The 15,177-nt window shown below is 42.3% G+C and overlaps 1 protein-coding gene across 1 annotated transcript in view; it reads right to left on the bottom strand.

Annotated features, from left to right (window-relative positions):
• Window positions 1-603: 603 nt before the first annotated feature.
• Window positions 604-15,177, bottom strand: part of LOC126997270 (uncharacterized) — a 38,161-nt gene continuing 23,587 nt past the window's right edge. Inside the window, exon 2 of the mRNA XM_050858265.1 lies at window positions 604-716. Coding sequence (XP_050714222.1) covers window positions 604-716 — 113 coding nt within the window. The remainder of the gene's footprint in view (window positions 717-15,177) is intronic.

The raw sequence follows: 15,177 nt of genomic DNA on the forward strand, positions 1-15,177 counted from the left end.
TGGAAAAGTAACGGTAAACATGAGATATATACCGGATGGAAAACAGACAAACACACACACAAACACACATATACAAAAGGATGATAAGTAAAAGTTATCAAAAAGTGCACAGGGAAAAATATGGTAAACGTGAGATAATGGATGTAAAACAGACAAACACACATAAACATACATATAAAAAAGGATGGTACACAAAGATGACTAAAAAGTCCGTAGAAAAAAAAAGATGGCAAACCTGAGATACGGGATGTAAAACAGACAAACACAGGCACACACAAACACATACACACACAAGCACAAACACACACATGGTAACACAAAGCAAAGAAGCGACAAAGAAAAAAACATGACATTCAATTTAGGAAAGTGCTTTTAAACTACGTAAGTGTGAGAAAAATGGTAACCCAGTATTCTAACACCATCACCCACGCCATTCCTAAACCACTTTCTCTACCTCAATCCACCCCATCACCTCCACTCCTATTAAAACACATCCACCCACCAACCTAACCTTCTCCACTACCTTTGTCTCCACCCAACACTCCCTGCTAACTGCCAACACCTTCTTCATCCACTTTCCCGAACCCTACATATCCAGCTCCTTCAACCTCCCTCTCCCCTTGAACTACATCCCACCCCCTCAAACGGGTACATCACCAGCCACTCGCCTGTGTCAGTCTCGTGCGTGGACACCAACGAACCATCCAGACTCAGACCTCGTGGGTGGGAGAGAAGAAAAAAACGTATCAACACTTGGAGTCATTGCAAGGGGAAAAAATCACGATGTCTACATCAGGAAAAAATGGGGGGGAGGGCCACAAACTCCTCCTCCTCCTCCTCCTCCTACTACTACTACTACTGTTACTACTGCTATGAGACGAGCCTACACTAGTTACTTTTCCCCCCTCTTTAATACTTTCAGAGCCATTAAAATCTTTCCTCTCGTATCCTCTGCGTCCCGTCCTCTGCAACGTAAAGAACTGAGTGGCGCTTTGTAGTAAGAGGATGTGTAGCATTTTTTATTTATTCCGTCGACTGAAACGAGTAAAATTCATTCGGACAACACGGAAACGACAGGAATATTTACTCGAGCCTAAAGTAGAAGTGATATTTAAACTTGATTCACGGAAGAGAAGAGTATAATATCCCTTTTGACGATGGGGGGAGAAAGTCAGGAAAGGGAAAGTAATATCGTCCTTTGTAGTGAAATAAGACCCGTAACATCCCTCCCGCCTCCCAGCCGCGTGTCCATAGCGATGGGCGTGTATGCATAGTTAAAGCCTCGGTCAACATCTGTTCTGGGAAGCCTCTACGTGTCGCCTCACCGGACAGTCCCGGCGCAGTAATACCTTTGTTGTTGCGTTCCTTGACCTCTACTGGCCGAGAGAAGCACAGGGAACCATAAGGGAAGGACAAGGCGAATGAGAGTTTCCTCGTTGCCAACCCTACAAATTACAGAACACGAGAAACATTTTGAACGTAGAGTGTTCCCCTGTCTCCTACTGGTCCTGTGTGTGGCCGAGAGAAGCAAAGGGACCATAAGAAAAGACGTAGCGAATGAGTGTTTCTTCCTTGCCTAGCCCTAAAAATCACAAAACACGAACAAAACTGAACGTAGAAAGTATTCCCTTGTCTCCTATCGGCCTTGTGTATAGCCGAGGGAAGCTCAGGGACCATAAGAAATGACGAATGAGAGAGCTTCTTACTTGCCTACAAATCACATAACACGAACAAAACTGAACGTAGAAAGTGTTCCCTTGTCTCCTGTTGGCCTTGTGTGTAGCCGAGGGAAGCACAGGAACCATGAGAAAGGGCGTTGAGAATGCGTGTTTCTTAGTTGCCTACAAATCACATAAAACGAGAGTGTAATTGAACGTAGAAAGTAGTGATTACCTTCCATCGGCATAACAGGTAAGGTAATGTCTGGTAGGTACACAGGGGTATTATCTTCAATGTACAAGCTTTGTTTCTTTGCTGGATGGCTGGTATAGAGTAGAGTAAAAGTAGAATAGTACCAATAGTCGAAAATTTGAGCAACCTACTACTCGGGGTTAATATACTGTGTTGTTAAGATTAAGATCAAACAGGTAAGCACCACATCTATAGTCCCTACATTCATAACTAAGCCGTCTCATCCAGCCATTACATCCCCTAAGATTCACCGAGTTACAGTTACACAAATACGTAAAAAGAAAATTTTGACATGGATACATAGCAAACAATATCAGGCTGGCAATTCAGAGTGACTAGTGGCAATCTTGAACCATTCTAATGTAAACTTACTATCAATGTGCTGTGTTATCATTCCAAACTTAATCTCTTGTATAATTGATCATCTTCTCCCTCACCACTAACAAGACAAGCTCGCTTCTACTCTTGACCCCTCTCTCCCTACCTTCATCTTCACATCCCTAAGGCAAAGCACCTGAACACTCCTTGCCTGCACCCTCCTTGCCTCTCCTTATCTAACTCCCAATTGATGCTCTCCCTCTCCCTCACCACTATCAAGACAAACCCCTTCTACCATTAATCTCCTGCTCCCTTTCTTCATCTCCACATCCCTAAGGCAACGCACCTGTACACTCCTTGCCTTTCCTAATCTAGCTCTCAAGCCAGCCCATCTCCGCTCCTTGCCTTCACTTCCCCTCCCATCCAGGGCCGTCCCAGCTGTGTTTCCTCCGCCTGGCGACCTGGCAGCTGAACACAAGTCTCAAGAGGCCTGTGCAGTAACTGGATAAGCCACCTGTGTGTGTAAGGGGGGAGGGGGGTGGGGGTTCGGAGGGGGGAGGTATGAGTGTGTGGGGGGAGGTGTGGGGAGGGAGAAGGGGTGTGTGTGTGTGTGTGTGTGTGTGTGTGTGTGAGTGGAGTGCAGTAGTGTTGCGGGTCACGTATCAACACATATTTTACACCGTTGGCCATTTTATTATTTGACAAAAGAAAAAAAGTATAAAGCATCCCTACCAAGCTGCCATATTCATTTCGTTTTATTTAAGTCTGTGGACAAAAGGAAAAAGAAAACGGGATGTCTAGCCTATGATGCTGTAGGCTGTCAATGGAATCACAGTCACATAATTATTACAACGGGGACAATGTAGACAAACAACACACACACACACACACACACACACACACACACACACAGGACGCCTCAGGTCAGTCAGAAAGGCAACGTGAACTTCGTCGCCGTCAACAACTCCTGCTCGGCTTCAGCAACAAGACCCATTAGACCAAGGAGAAAGTTTACTAATGTGATTCCAGTTTCGACATTTACACAGTTGTACCCTCTCTGTCCGTCTGTCTGTCTGTCTGTTTGTCTGCCTGTCTATCACTCACTCACTCACTCCCTCTCACATCCACACGCACACACACAATTTCAACAACCCCTCGGCAAACTTGGACGTGGCTCGCAAACACAAACTCCCAATAGGACTAAATGTGGGATTACTGTCCTGCCTGAACTGGACTCATGCAAATAACATCCAGCATATGACAGCACGTGATTTTATTTACAGCGCTAATGAAGAGTTAATATGAAGTATGATGAAGAAGATCGGATCATACTCTAGGGAAGTGATTGTTGTTGATATACTAAGGATGTTAATTCATAATGTTATAAGGGTTTTCTTCTTCTAATGTTCGGGGTATCTGAGTGAGTCTTATTTATGATTGTTATGTGAATGGGTGAAACGACTTTTTTTTCTTGGTGACGTCACTAATATTCCTTCCAGTACGACAGAATATGGCCTTCACGATGTTGCCGAGGTATTTTGATTTTGTTATATTATGCGAAGAGGTTAAAAAAAGAATTCCTGGTCTGCTTGGACGCGCAAATCATGTTCTACATTTCAACTACACGGCCGTAAACATGTTTCCCATTTGTCACTGGGAATATTTTAGTCGACATTTGCATTGGTGTTTACATTTCCCTTCCCCTTGATACATTACGTCAACCCCCCACGGCTAACAAATGCAATGAGAAACAAAGATAAATAGATGGATGGATAGACAGATCGATAGACAAATAGATAGATAAATAGATCAGCCCTTCACGACTAACTAATGTAAAGAGACAAATAGAAAGACAGATGGAAAGATGGATACACAGATAGATAGACAAATAGATAGACAGATAGATAGGTGGAAGAGGAGATGGGTGGAGATAACAGATAACAGATATGAAAGGGAACAGGAAAACAATATTATTATAGACCACAAGGATACAAAAAAAAAAAGAATGAAAACAAAGAAAAAAGACAGTTATAGACCACAAGGATACAAAAAAAGAAAGAAAAAAGAATGAAAACAAAGAAAAAAGACAGTTATAGACCACAAGGATACAAAAAAAGAAAGAAAAAAGAATGAAAACAAAGAAAAAAGACAGTTATAGACCACAAGGATACAAAAAAAAGAAAGAAAAAAGAATGAAAACAAAGAAAAAAGACTGTTATAGACCACAAGGATACAAAAAAAGAAAGAAAAAAGAATGAAAACAAAGAAAAAAGACAGTTATAGACCACAAGTATACAAAAAAAAAAAATGAAAATAAAGAAAAAGATGAAAAATACAAGCGTACGAACGAACAAGAAACTGCATGCATGAATAGTACTCGAGAGGGTGAGGGTTAAGAGGGAGACTATCACAATAAGACAGCTCGTGTGGTTTACTTTTGGCCCAACCTGAAGAATAGCCAGACAAACCACTACTCAAATTCTTCTTCCTCCTCATCTTCCTCCTCGTCTTCCTCCTCCTTTTCCTTCCTTCTTCCACACACTTCTTCCTGACCCTTCCTCATTCATCTTCCTTTTCCCCTTCCTCGTCTTCTTCCTCCTCCTCCTCCTCCTCTTCCAAGACCATGATGCTGCAAGTTCCCGCGGTGCTCTCCTCCTTCCTTCCTTCCTTCCTTCCTTCTTCTTCCCGGCCCTCCCTCGTGCATCTTCCTCTTCCCCTTCCTAGTCTTCTTCCTCCTCCTCCTCCTAATCTTCCAAGACCATGAAGCTGCAAGTCCCCGCAGTGCTCTCCTCCTTCCTTCCTTTCTTCCTTCCATCCTTCCACGATAACTTCTTTTTCTCTGACCCTCCTTCACTCATCCCCATCTTCCTTCCTCACTCATTCTTTTTCGCCTCTTCTTCTCTCCTTTTCTTCTCCTCCTCAGCTCCTTCCCCTATCCTTACTCCACCATCTCCTTCATCCTCCTCCTCCTCCTCGTATCCCCTCTTTACGCCATTTACTCTTTCCATTCAAAAGCAATTTACGTAAGTTTTCCACGTTTAGGGTTTTAATTTTTTTCGTGACGTGAGAAAAAGAAAACGGAGAAAATATATAATGGAGAGAAAAAGGGAAGGAAAAAGGAGAAGAGAAAATTTTAAAAGTATCTCTGAAAAGCGTTGAGACATGAAACGGATTAATGTGTGTGTGTGTGTATGTGTGTATGTGTGTGTGTGTGTGTGTGTGTGTGTGTGTGTGTGTGTCCAGGTGAGTACAGGTTAAGGGATAAAACTGTATGAACTAATTAGCACACGCCTCCCTTCTGTGATATATTAATAGGATGCAAACATTTTAACTTACCCTCAATATTTTTTCTATGCATCCTTGTGGTCTATCATATTCTCCCTGTTCCCTTTCCTCTACTTTTTTTTTCGTATCCTTAAAGCCCAATAGTTCCTCCCTGTTTCCCGTTATTTCTGTCTTCTGTTGTTTCCTCCCATCCCTTGTTCCCTTTACTTTTGTTTCTTGTTATTTCCATTCATTCCCTCTTTCCGTTTTCCGTTTCTTACTGGTCAACGTTCCTGGACTCTTTCTTGTACGTAACTTTCTACCATTTTTTGCATTATCTATTATTCACAACCATTTTCATCTTCTTACTCGTCTACTCCAACATTACCATCTTCACCTGCTTCAACTTTCTAAACGGAACTCGGACAAACAAAACAATCTCTCTCTCCTCTCTTTTTCGTAACTCTGATTCCATTCTCTTTCACTTCTACGCAGTGTTTCTCTTCCCATTTCCTCGGTGACAAATACTTCCTGATTTAACTTATGGCATACTGAAGTTAGAGAAGGACAAACGTTAGGAGGAGGAGGAGGAGGGAGAGCAGCGAGGTAGAAAGAGGCAGTGAGATAGAGCGGCTGAGATAGGAGTAGAAGTGGTGAGATCGGGGCACTGAGGTCGAGAGAGGAGAGAGAAAAGGGAGTTCACAGAGGAGACGAGACGAGGGTTATATAGAGAGACTTGAGGGAGACACAAGGCACAAGACAAATTAGTGTGGTGATCCAATAAGACGCCCTGATAACACCGAAAAGGCTGCGCTAACAAGGGAAATTAACGACACAACCCAATTGACTCCGCTAATGAGAGGCGTTGCCATGTTTACCTCCAGCCGCCGACAGTACACGGTGTTTTAGCGGAGAGGGAAGGGGAGAGAAGTATAAAGTTTCCCTCATTACGCTAATCGAGTGTTTAGGTAGATTAACCCGGTAACTGCGGAGATCATGTTTCTTAAAGGTCCCTCTAAGGCTAAGCGAATATATGAGAAAAAATCATCACTCACGCAAACCATTTCATAATATATATCAACGCATTTGTGATCAATTTATGCATCGTTTATTTTGGGGTTTTTTATCATGGCAAAAATTTGGCCCGTCGCTGGTACACGATATAGCCACAAACTTGGCCCGTCGCTGCTACCGGGTTAATGAAGGGAAAATAAGTAAAATAACAGCAATATATATACTTCAGAAGAAAAATAAAGGGGAAAACAATCTACTGCTTCCTATTATATCTACGTAGATTAGCGGTGTTAGGTGGAATATCATAATCTCCTATATACTTAATTGCCTTACTTTTTTACCTACTTAAACGTGTAATCAGGTATTTTCTAAGTAACCACATTAATAACTAGCCATATATTCAATGTAGTTCAGTGGTGTTAAGTAGAACAGTATCATTTTCTACATACTTACGTAACTTACTTTCTAACTACTTAATCGTGTAATCTTGCATTTTCTAAGCGATCACGTTAATAACTAGCTATATACTCAATGTAGTTCAGTGGTGTTAAGTAGACTATTATCATTTTCTATATACTTACGTGACTTACTTTCTAACTACTTAACCGAGTAATCAGTTATTCTTCAAAGTGATTACATTAACAACTACGTGTCAGCCATGTACGCAATATAATCTGAATAATTACTACTTTTTCCCAACACACCTGAGGACTCCCATTACCTTGATCACGGCCGAATCTTAGTCAAGGAATAATATGCTAAGTGCTCGGCTTTTCTTTCATCTCGCTACAATTTCTCATTCTCGCCTAAAGCTAAAAGAAGCCGCAGAAAAAACCTCATTATGAACTGTGGCTCTAAGGCTCTAAAATAATGAATGGGCTTGAATCCTAAACAGCTGGGTGGGTCATGTTGTTTGTAAGTTTCGATGTTTGTCTTGTATCTCTTTTAAACTCGTTATGTAAAGGAGAGAAAGGGACAGACACAGATTGACAGACAGGGAGGCAGATAGCTACAATAGACAGAAAGACAAAAAGGGACAGACAGATTGACAGACAGGGAGGCAGATAGCTACAATAGACAGAAATACAAAAGGGGACAGACAGATTTACAGACAGGGAGGCAGACAGCTACAATAGACAGAAAGACAAAAAGGGACAGACAGATTGGCAGACACAGATAGCTACACAGTGACAAAAATACAGATAAATAGAAGGAGGAGCAAAATTGTGAAAAAGAGAGACAGAGACAGACACAGATTGACAGACAAGCAGGCAGATAGTTAAAGAGAAACACAGACAGACAGACAGAGGGAGGAGCAAAAATATTAGTCAGCAAGAGGGTGTAAAGAAAACAATAAATGAAAGAAATGAGAATGGAAGGAGTAGAGGAGGAAAAGGAGAGGGTAGATAAAGAGGAGGAAGAGGAGAAATACGAGGACTAAGAGGAGGATTAGAAGCAGGAAGAGGAGGAGGAAGAGTAGGAAAATGAAGAGGTTTTTAGCCCTAAGGAGAAAGGAAGTAGAAGCACACTTGGAAATATGTATAAAATTAAACATAATGATCAATAGTGAATAATATTACTAAAGTCTGGTATTGACTTCGACAGATAACTTTCTTTATAATACAAATAATAAGATCAAAGGCGATATAAGAGATGCAACACCCTCACAACACACTACTTCTATACCGGATGACAAAACAGAGATATCAACAATAGCTTCACAGGAGTATTGTAGTGTTCCGTCGTGATCAGCAACAAGTAGGCCAGAAGTAACAAGAGGAACCGTACAAAGACTCCTTATATAGTAACTCGGTCGCTCAGGTTAACGGTAAAAAATATGAAAAAAGAGCAACAAAATACTGATGAGGAAAAGCATTGGATATTATTTTTAACATACGCAAGAAAGACAGGAACCTTCAGGAGGAAAATGAAAGGAAAATGGGAGTCTGAAGATCGAAAACGTATAAAAAAAGAGTAAAATTTGTTAAGAAAAATGAAAGAAAACGAAAACATATAAAGGACGTTTAGAAAGCAGTGCGTTAGATAAATATTTCACGCTAACAATTGTCGCACTAACCTTTTTAATACAAGAAGCAGAGGTAGTTATGGTAGTAGTAGCAGCAGCAGCAGCAGTAGCAGTAGTAGTAGTAGTAGTAGAAGCAGTAGCAGTAGTAACAGCAGTAGTAGTAGCAGTAGTTGTAAAAAAGTACGAGAGACTGAAGGGGAAAAGCAGAGGGGAAAAAGAAGAGGCGAGCCTGGGACAAAGACGAGAGAGGAAAATAAACGTCATTACGTCACACACACACACACACACACACACACACACACACACACACACACACACACACACACACACACACACACACACACACACAGCCACTCCCCCAGACACAAACACAACCTCCTCCTCCTCCTCCTCCTCCTTCACACACACACAGACACACACACACTAACAAAATGAGAACAGAACTGCTTGGTATCGTCCTAATTGAATACCTTCCGTCCCTCCTCGTGGACTGAAGCGTGAATTAATGGCTTTGGCCCCAGACGGTTCCTTCCCACCTCAGAAGAACCCAAATTTTCCCTCCTCTTGGGGTAAGCGAATTAAAAGACGGCGCTGTTGAAGTCAATGAAGCGACCACGGGGAAGATAAATGAGAGAGAGAGAGAGAGAGAAAGGATTAAAGATTCTTAGATAATGACAGTGGCTTCTCTACTTCTGTGTTCTCTCTCTCTCTCTCTCTCTCTCTCTCTCTCTCTCTCTCTCTCTCTCTCTCTCTCTCTCTCTCTCTCTCTCTCTCTGTCTCTCTCTCTCTCTCTCTCTCTCTCTCTCTCTCTCTCTCCTCTCTCTCTCTCTCTCTTCGGGAAGAGTTCCTCTCTCTCTCTCTTCTTCCTCTTCCTCTTCCTCTCTCTCTCTCCTCTCTCCTCCTCCTCCTCTTCTGATCTCTCTCGTATCTCTCCTCCTCCTCCTCTTTATCTTCCCTCTCCTTTTCCTCCGTGTCTACTCCTTTCTTCCTCTTCCTCTTCCTCCTCCTCCTCCTCCTCCTCCTCCTTTTCCATATTTAAGAGGAAGAGTGAGGATGATGGATATCTTTTCTGCGTTTTCTTTCTTTATTTTTCCAAGGTCAGAGAGAGAGAGAGAGAGAGAGAGAGAGAGAGAGAGAGAGAGAGAGAGAGAGAGAGAGAGAGAGAGAGAGAGAGAGAGAGAGAGAGAGAGAGAGAGAGAGAGAGAGAGAGAGAGAGAGAGAGAGAGAGAGAAGAGAAGAGAAGAGAAGAGAGAAGAGAAGAGAAGAGAAGAGAAGAGAAGAGAAGAGAAGAGAAGGGAAGGGAAGGGAAGGGAAGGGAAGAAAAGAGAAGAGAGGAGAAGAGAAGAGAAGGAGAGAAACAAAGGAGATCAAAGAAAAAGTTTTGAAGTAGAGAAGAAAGAAGAGAAAGATAAGTTAGAAGATGAAGTGGAGGGAAGAGAAACAAATAAGTAAAAATGGAGAAAAAAAACATGGAAAAGTGTAAAAGAAAGCATGGGAAAGGAAGACGACGGGAAACGAAATGGATGTAAGAGAGGAAAATAAGGAACTGGAAGATAAAAACGAAGAAAAAACAAGTGAAAGAGAGGAAAAAAAAAAGTATTGAGGTTGGGAAGAGATAAAAAGAGAAAGAACGGTTGAATGAAACGGAGGGATAAGAAAGAGAAGAAAGGAAGGTATAAGAAAGGAAAATGTAAGAGGAAAAAAAGGATAAAAAGAACCAAAAAATGAATTAAAGGGGAAAGAAAAAAATCATGAAAAAGTGTGGAAGGAAAAGAGGAAAGGAGACTAAACCGTATGAAGAAGAAGAGAGGGACAATGAAGGAGATGGGAGAGGAAAAAGAAATTAGAAAATGTGGAAGGAGAAGATTAAAAAAGACGAAACTGTATGAAGAAGAGAGACGATGAAGGAAGATCAGAAAAGAGGAAGAAATTGGAAAGTGTGGAAGAAGGAAGGAAGGAAGAGAAAAAGAGAACGACCTGATAAACGAAAGAAGAAGGGATTGAAAGAACGAACAGGAGAGAAAAGGAAAGACGAAAAGAAAAAAATACAGGATTAAAAAGAAAACTCCAACTCAAAAACGGAGGAAGGAGAAAAAGGAAAAACGATAGGAGATAAAAAAAGAGAGAGAAAGCTTGTGAGAAGGAAAAACAGAGAAGAGGAGAATGACAATACGATGAAAATAACGGAGATGATAGAAGGAAAAAATGAAATGTGAGCCAGAAAGGAAGAAAGATGAGAAGAAGAGGGACGGTAAAGAGGAAAGCAAGGAGATACGAGAAGAAAAAGACACACACACACACACACACACACACACACACACACACACACTCCGTATTTTTCTCTTCCTTTGCGTCTTCCGCGAAACCGAGGAAAGAGCATAACAAGATAAGAAAAAACAAGAGAACAAGGAAAAGTGTGAAAAAGAGGAAGAACTGTAAGAAGGAATGTAAGGAAACAACGTGAAAGAAAGGAGAGAGACCTGGAAAAGGAGGGAAAAAGGAGAGAAAGAGAGAGGAAGAAAAGTAACTATGACATAAAGCGAAGAGGCAAGAAAGAGGAGAGAGAGAAAGGCATACAAAAATGAAAATGTAGAAGAAAGGAAAGGAAAACAAGCAAGAAAGAGTGTACAAGGAAAAGAGGGAAGGTTCTTAAGCTCAAAATTTCGGGCGGACAAAGGGAAAAAAAAATATCTCTGCGACCCAAAACAAAAAATATCACCACACGAAAAAAACATATTGATAAAAACTTGTTAGGGAAAAGAAAAAGGAAAATAATAATATCAACAGCAGCGTCTTTGTGGACAGGAGCTTAAACTTGGGGAAAAGAAATAGTTTACACGATCAGAGGACGAGGACGACGAGGAGGAGGAGGAGAGAAAAAAAAAAAGAAAATATGAAGGAAGGAAAAAAGAAAAACCTAATCACAAAATAAGAAAGGAGAGGCGAAGCAACAATAGAAAATAATATCTTTGTGGTAACAGAAGGAAATAACATGAGGAGGAGGAGGAGGAGGAGGAGGAAGAAGGGGACGGAAGGACAAAGAAAAGGAGGAGGAGGTGGAAGAGGAATGTAAGAGGGTACACAGATGAGGCGTGGAGGAGGAGGAGGAGGAGGAGGAGGAGGAGGAGGAGGAGGAGGAGGAATGCTTTCGTCAGACCGCAAAACACTTTGATCATGGTGTCTTTGTTCAGCTTTATGCCTTCAAAGATCTCTCTCTCTCTCTCTCTCTCTCTCTCTCTCTCTCTCTCTCTCTCTCTCTCTCTCTCTCTCTCTCTCTCTCTCTCTCTCTCTCTCTCTCTCTCTCTCTCTCTCTCTCTCTCTCTCTCTCTCTCTCTCTCTCTCTCTCTCTCTCTCTCTCTCTCTCTCTCTCTCCTCAATTAGTTCAAGGCTGTTCGGAAGGCTATAAGGGAGGAGGAGTAGAGAAGTAGAGAAGAAAGAAAAGAGAAAAAAAAAGAATAGAGCACATATTATGATAAATCCCTCTAAGGCCTTCCACACTAAAATGAATCACAGTTTTATGTAAGGATATGCAGGGAAAAATGATAATGGGCCTCGCGTAATTGATGGGCCTTATGAGAAGTTAAATTAAGAGAGAGAGAGAGAGAGAGAGAGAGAGAGAGAGAGAGAGAGAGAGAGAGAGAGAGAGAGAGAGAGAGAGAGAGAGAGAGAGAGAGAGAGAGAGAGAGAGAGAGAGAGAAAAGAGAGAGAAAGAGAGAGAGAGACTGTTGCATGAAGGAAGTGTGCGTAAGTGAACCCATGAATAGTGAATGAGAGAGAGGAATGAAAGGAGGGAGGAAGTAGCGGAGGAAGAGAGGAGGTATATTTTTCTCTCTCTTTTCTCTCTCCTCCTCCCCTTCTGCCCCATTTTCTCCCACTTTCCCTCTTCCCTGGGGTCGTCTATTTTATATTCATGTATATATCATTATCCGTCCGCTGGCCAAGTTCCGTCCGTCCGTGTCCGTGTGTGTGTGTGTGTGTGCGTGTGTGTGTGTGACAGGTATAGTACAGGATCCGTTACGCTAAACGCTCTATTTCTTTCCGTTTCTTTGTCCTTAATTTTATCTTTTCATTCGTATATCTTTAACGTCTTTTCTGTACTTAATAACAGTTGCTTACAAGAAACGCTAAACACTTAATTTCTTTCCGTTTCTTTATCCTCAACTTTATCTATTCATTCGTATATCTTTAATGTCTTTTCTGTACTTAATGACAGCTGTTTACAAGAGACGCTAAACACATAACTTATTTTCGTTTCTTTGTCCAAAACATAATCTTTCAATTCGTATATATTGGCTTGCTCTCTGTACATAATAACAACCGCTTACAGGAAATAGAGAAAGACAAAGAAAGAGTATGTTAGAGAGGGGGGCGAAGGGGGGCTAGAGAGAGAGAGCGAGTGAGGGAGATAGAGTAAGAGGAGGCGAGAGCGAGGGGGGTGACGGGGGGGGGGGGGGGGGCTAAACCTGAGTAATCTCTTGGTGGAACTAGGTGATCGATCCCCTTAAGAAGCTAAGAATGGAAGAGGCGGACGTGGGGAGAGCAGAATTGGAGGCCGAGTGCGTGGATGAGTGTGGGTGAGAGGAGGGGGTTGCAGAGGTGGATGAGAGGGTTAGAGTGGCGTGGTTGAGAGTCTGAAGGCGTGAGTGGAGGATGTTTGATGGGGTGGATGGGGGAGGGAAGGGCAGGGAGAAGGGTTTGTTAGAGGTGAGAGGAGAGAATGGGAAGAGGCGTGATTCGGGGAGACGTAGTGAGAGAGAGAGAGAGAGAGAGAGAGAGAGAGAGAGAGAGAGAGAGAGAGAGAGAGAGAGAGAGAGAGAGAGAGAGAGAGAGAGAGAGAGAGAGAGAGAGAGAGAGAGAGAGAGAGAGAGAGAGAGTATAAAGTGTGTTAGGAAAATATAGAGGAGGAGAAAGACAGTGGTATGAAAATAAATGAAAAGATAGGAGGTAAAAGTGAAATGTGGGCCGGAAAGGAAAATACGAAGAGGAGAAGAAGGAGGAGGAGAGAAGAAAGGGGAGGAACCGACTTTAGCAAATTAACAAGGAAGACGTAAAAAAAAACTCAAAACCACATTAAATAAACAAAAAATAACCGTCTCAGTTTAATGACAACACATACACACACACACACAAAAAAAAGAATCCCCCAAAAAGGAACAATTCACCTGCGTATTCTCCTTCAATTAAACAAGGCAGGTAAGCGGCAAGGGGAGGGGGGGGGGGAGGGAAGGGAAAGGTACGCACCAGGTGTTGAGTAAAATTATAAGCAGGTAAAGTTTAGCAATTAGGGAAGGCGAGAAATTTAATCAACAATCACTTAGGTTTCCCTCGTTCGTGTGTGTGTGTGTGTGTGTGTGTGTGTGATCGCGTGCACCGGTTGGCTCTCTGAGAATCGAATGGAAAGGTTGACGCACAATAACAAGACAAACGTTTCCATAATTCACAGCCTCCATAACCCTAAACGGACGCCCGCCGCCTCCTCCTCGTCCTTCTCTGCCTCTTCCTCCTCCTCCTCCTCTTCCTTTTTTTCTCCTCTTCCTACTCCACCTGTTCTTCTTCCTACCCTTCCTTATCTATATAAATGCTCCCTTCCCTTTTCTAATATACTTCCAGGTGATATTTTGTCCCTTCTCTTCTTCTTCTCCTCTATTTTTTTCTCCTCTTCCTGCTCCACCTGCTCTTCTTCCTATCCTTTCTTATCTAAGTGCTCTCCTCCTCTTCTTTTTCTCCTCTTTCTGCTCTTCTTCCTACCCTTCCCTATCAAACTGCTTCTTTCTTCTTCTATTCTTCTTCCAAGTGATGTTTTCTCCCTCCTCCTCCTTCTTTTCTTCTCCTTCTCCTCTTTTTTTTCGTCTTTATCTTCCTGCTCCACCTACTCTTCTTCCTATCCTTCCTTTTCTAAGTGCTCCTTTCTTCTTCTGTTCTTTTTCTAAGTGACATTTTCTCCCTATTCCTCTTCTTCTCCTCTTACTCCTCTTCTTTTTTTCGTCTTTCTCTTCCTACTCCACTTGCTCTTCTTCCTACCCTTCCTTATGTACGTGCTCTCTTCCTTTCTATACTTCTTCTAAGTGATGTTTTCTTCCTCCTTCTCCTCCTCCTCCTCCTCCTCCTTCGCACATTCCCACCTCCTATTCTTTCCCCATTTCAAGCCTTACATATTATCCACCATTTTCTTCACGCTTCCCTTCATTAGTTTCCTCCAGAGCCAACCGTATTTCTTTGCCCTTTTTTCTTCTTTTCCAAGCACACATTCTTCTTCTGTCAAGGTGCACTTTCTTTCTCTCTCTCTCTCTGACTCTCTCTCTCTCTCTCTCTCTCTCTCACTCTCACTCTCACTCTCTCTCTCTCTCTCTCTCTCTCTCTCTCTCTCTCTCTCTCTCTCTCTCTCTCTCTCTCTCTCTCTCTCTCTCTCTCTCTCTCTCTCTCTCTCTCTCTCTCTCTCTATTATCTCCCTTTTTGCTTCAACGATTCTCCTTGTTAGAGATGTTTTCGATGTCATCCCCAAGAGGGGGAGAAGTGAACTCTGCTTCTCTTCCTCTCCCTCTTCTTCCTCCTCCTCCTCCTCCTCTCCCCTCTCTTCATGTACCATTCCCCTTAGTCGTCCTTCTTATCTGTCCCCGTCTCCCTCACTCTCTCTCTACCGCCCC

The sequence above is a fragment of the Eriocheir sinensis genome, chromosome 12 (genome assembly GCF_024679095.1).
Source record: "Eriocheir sinensis breed Jianghai 21 chromosome 12, ASM2467909v1, whole genome shotgun sequence".
Taxonomy (NCBI): domain Eukaryota; kingdom Metazoa; phylum Arthropoda; class Malacostraca; order Decapoda; family Varunidae; genus Eriocheir; species Eriocheir sinensis.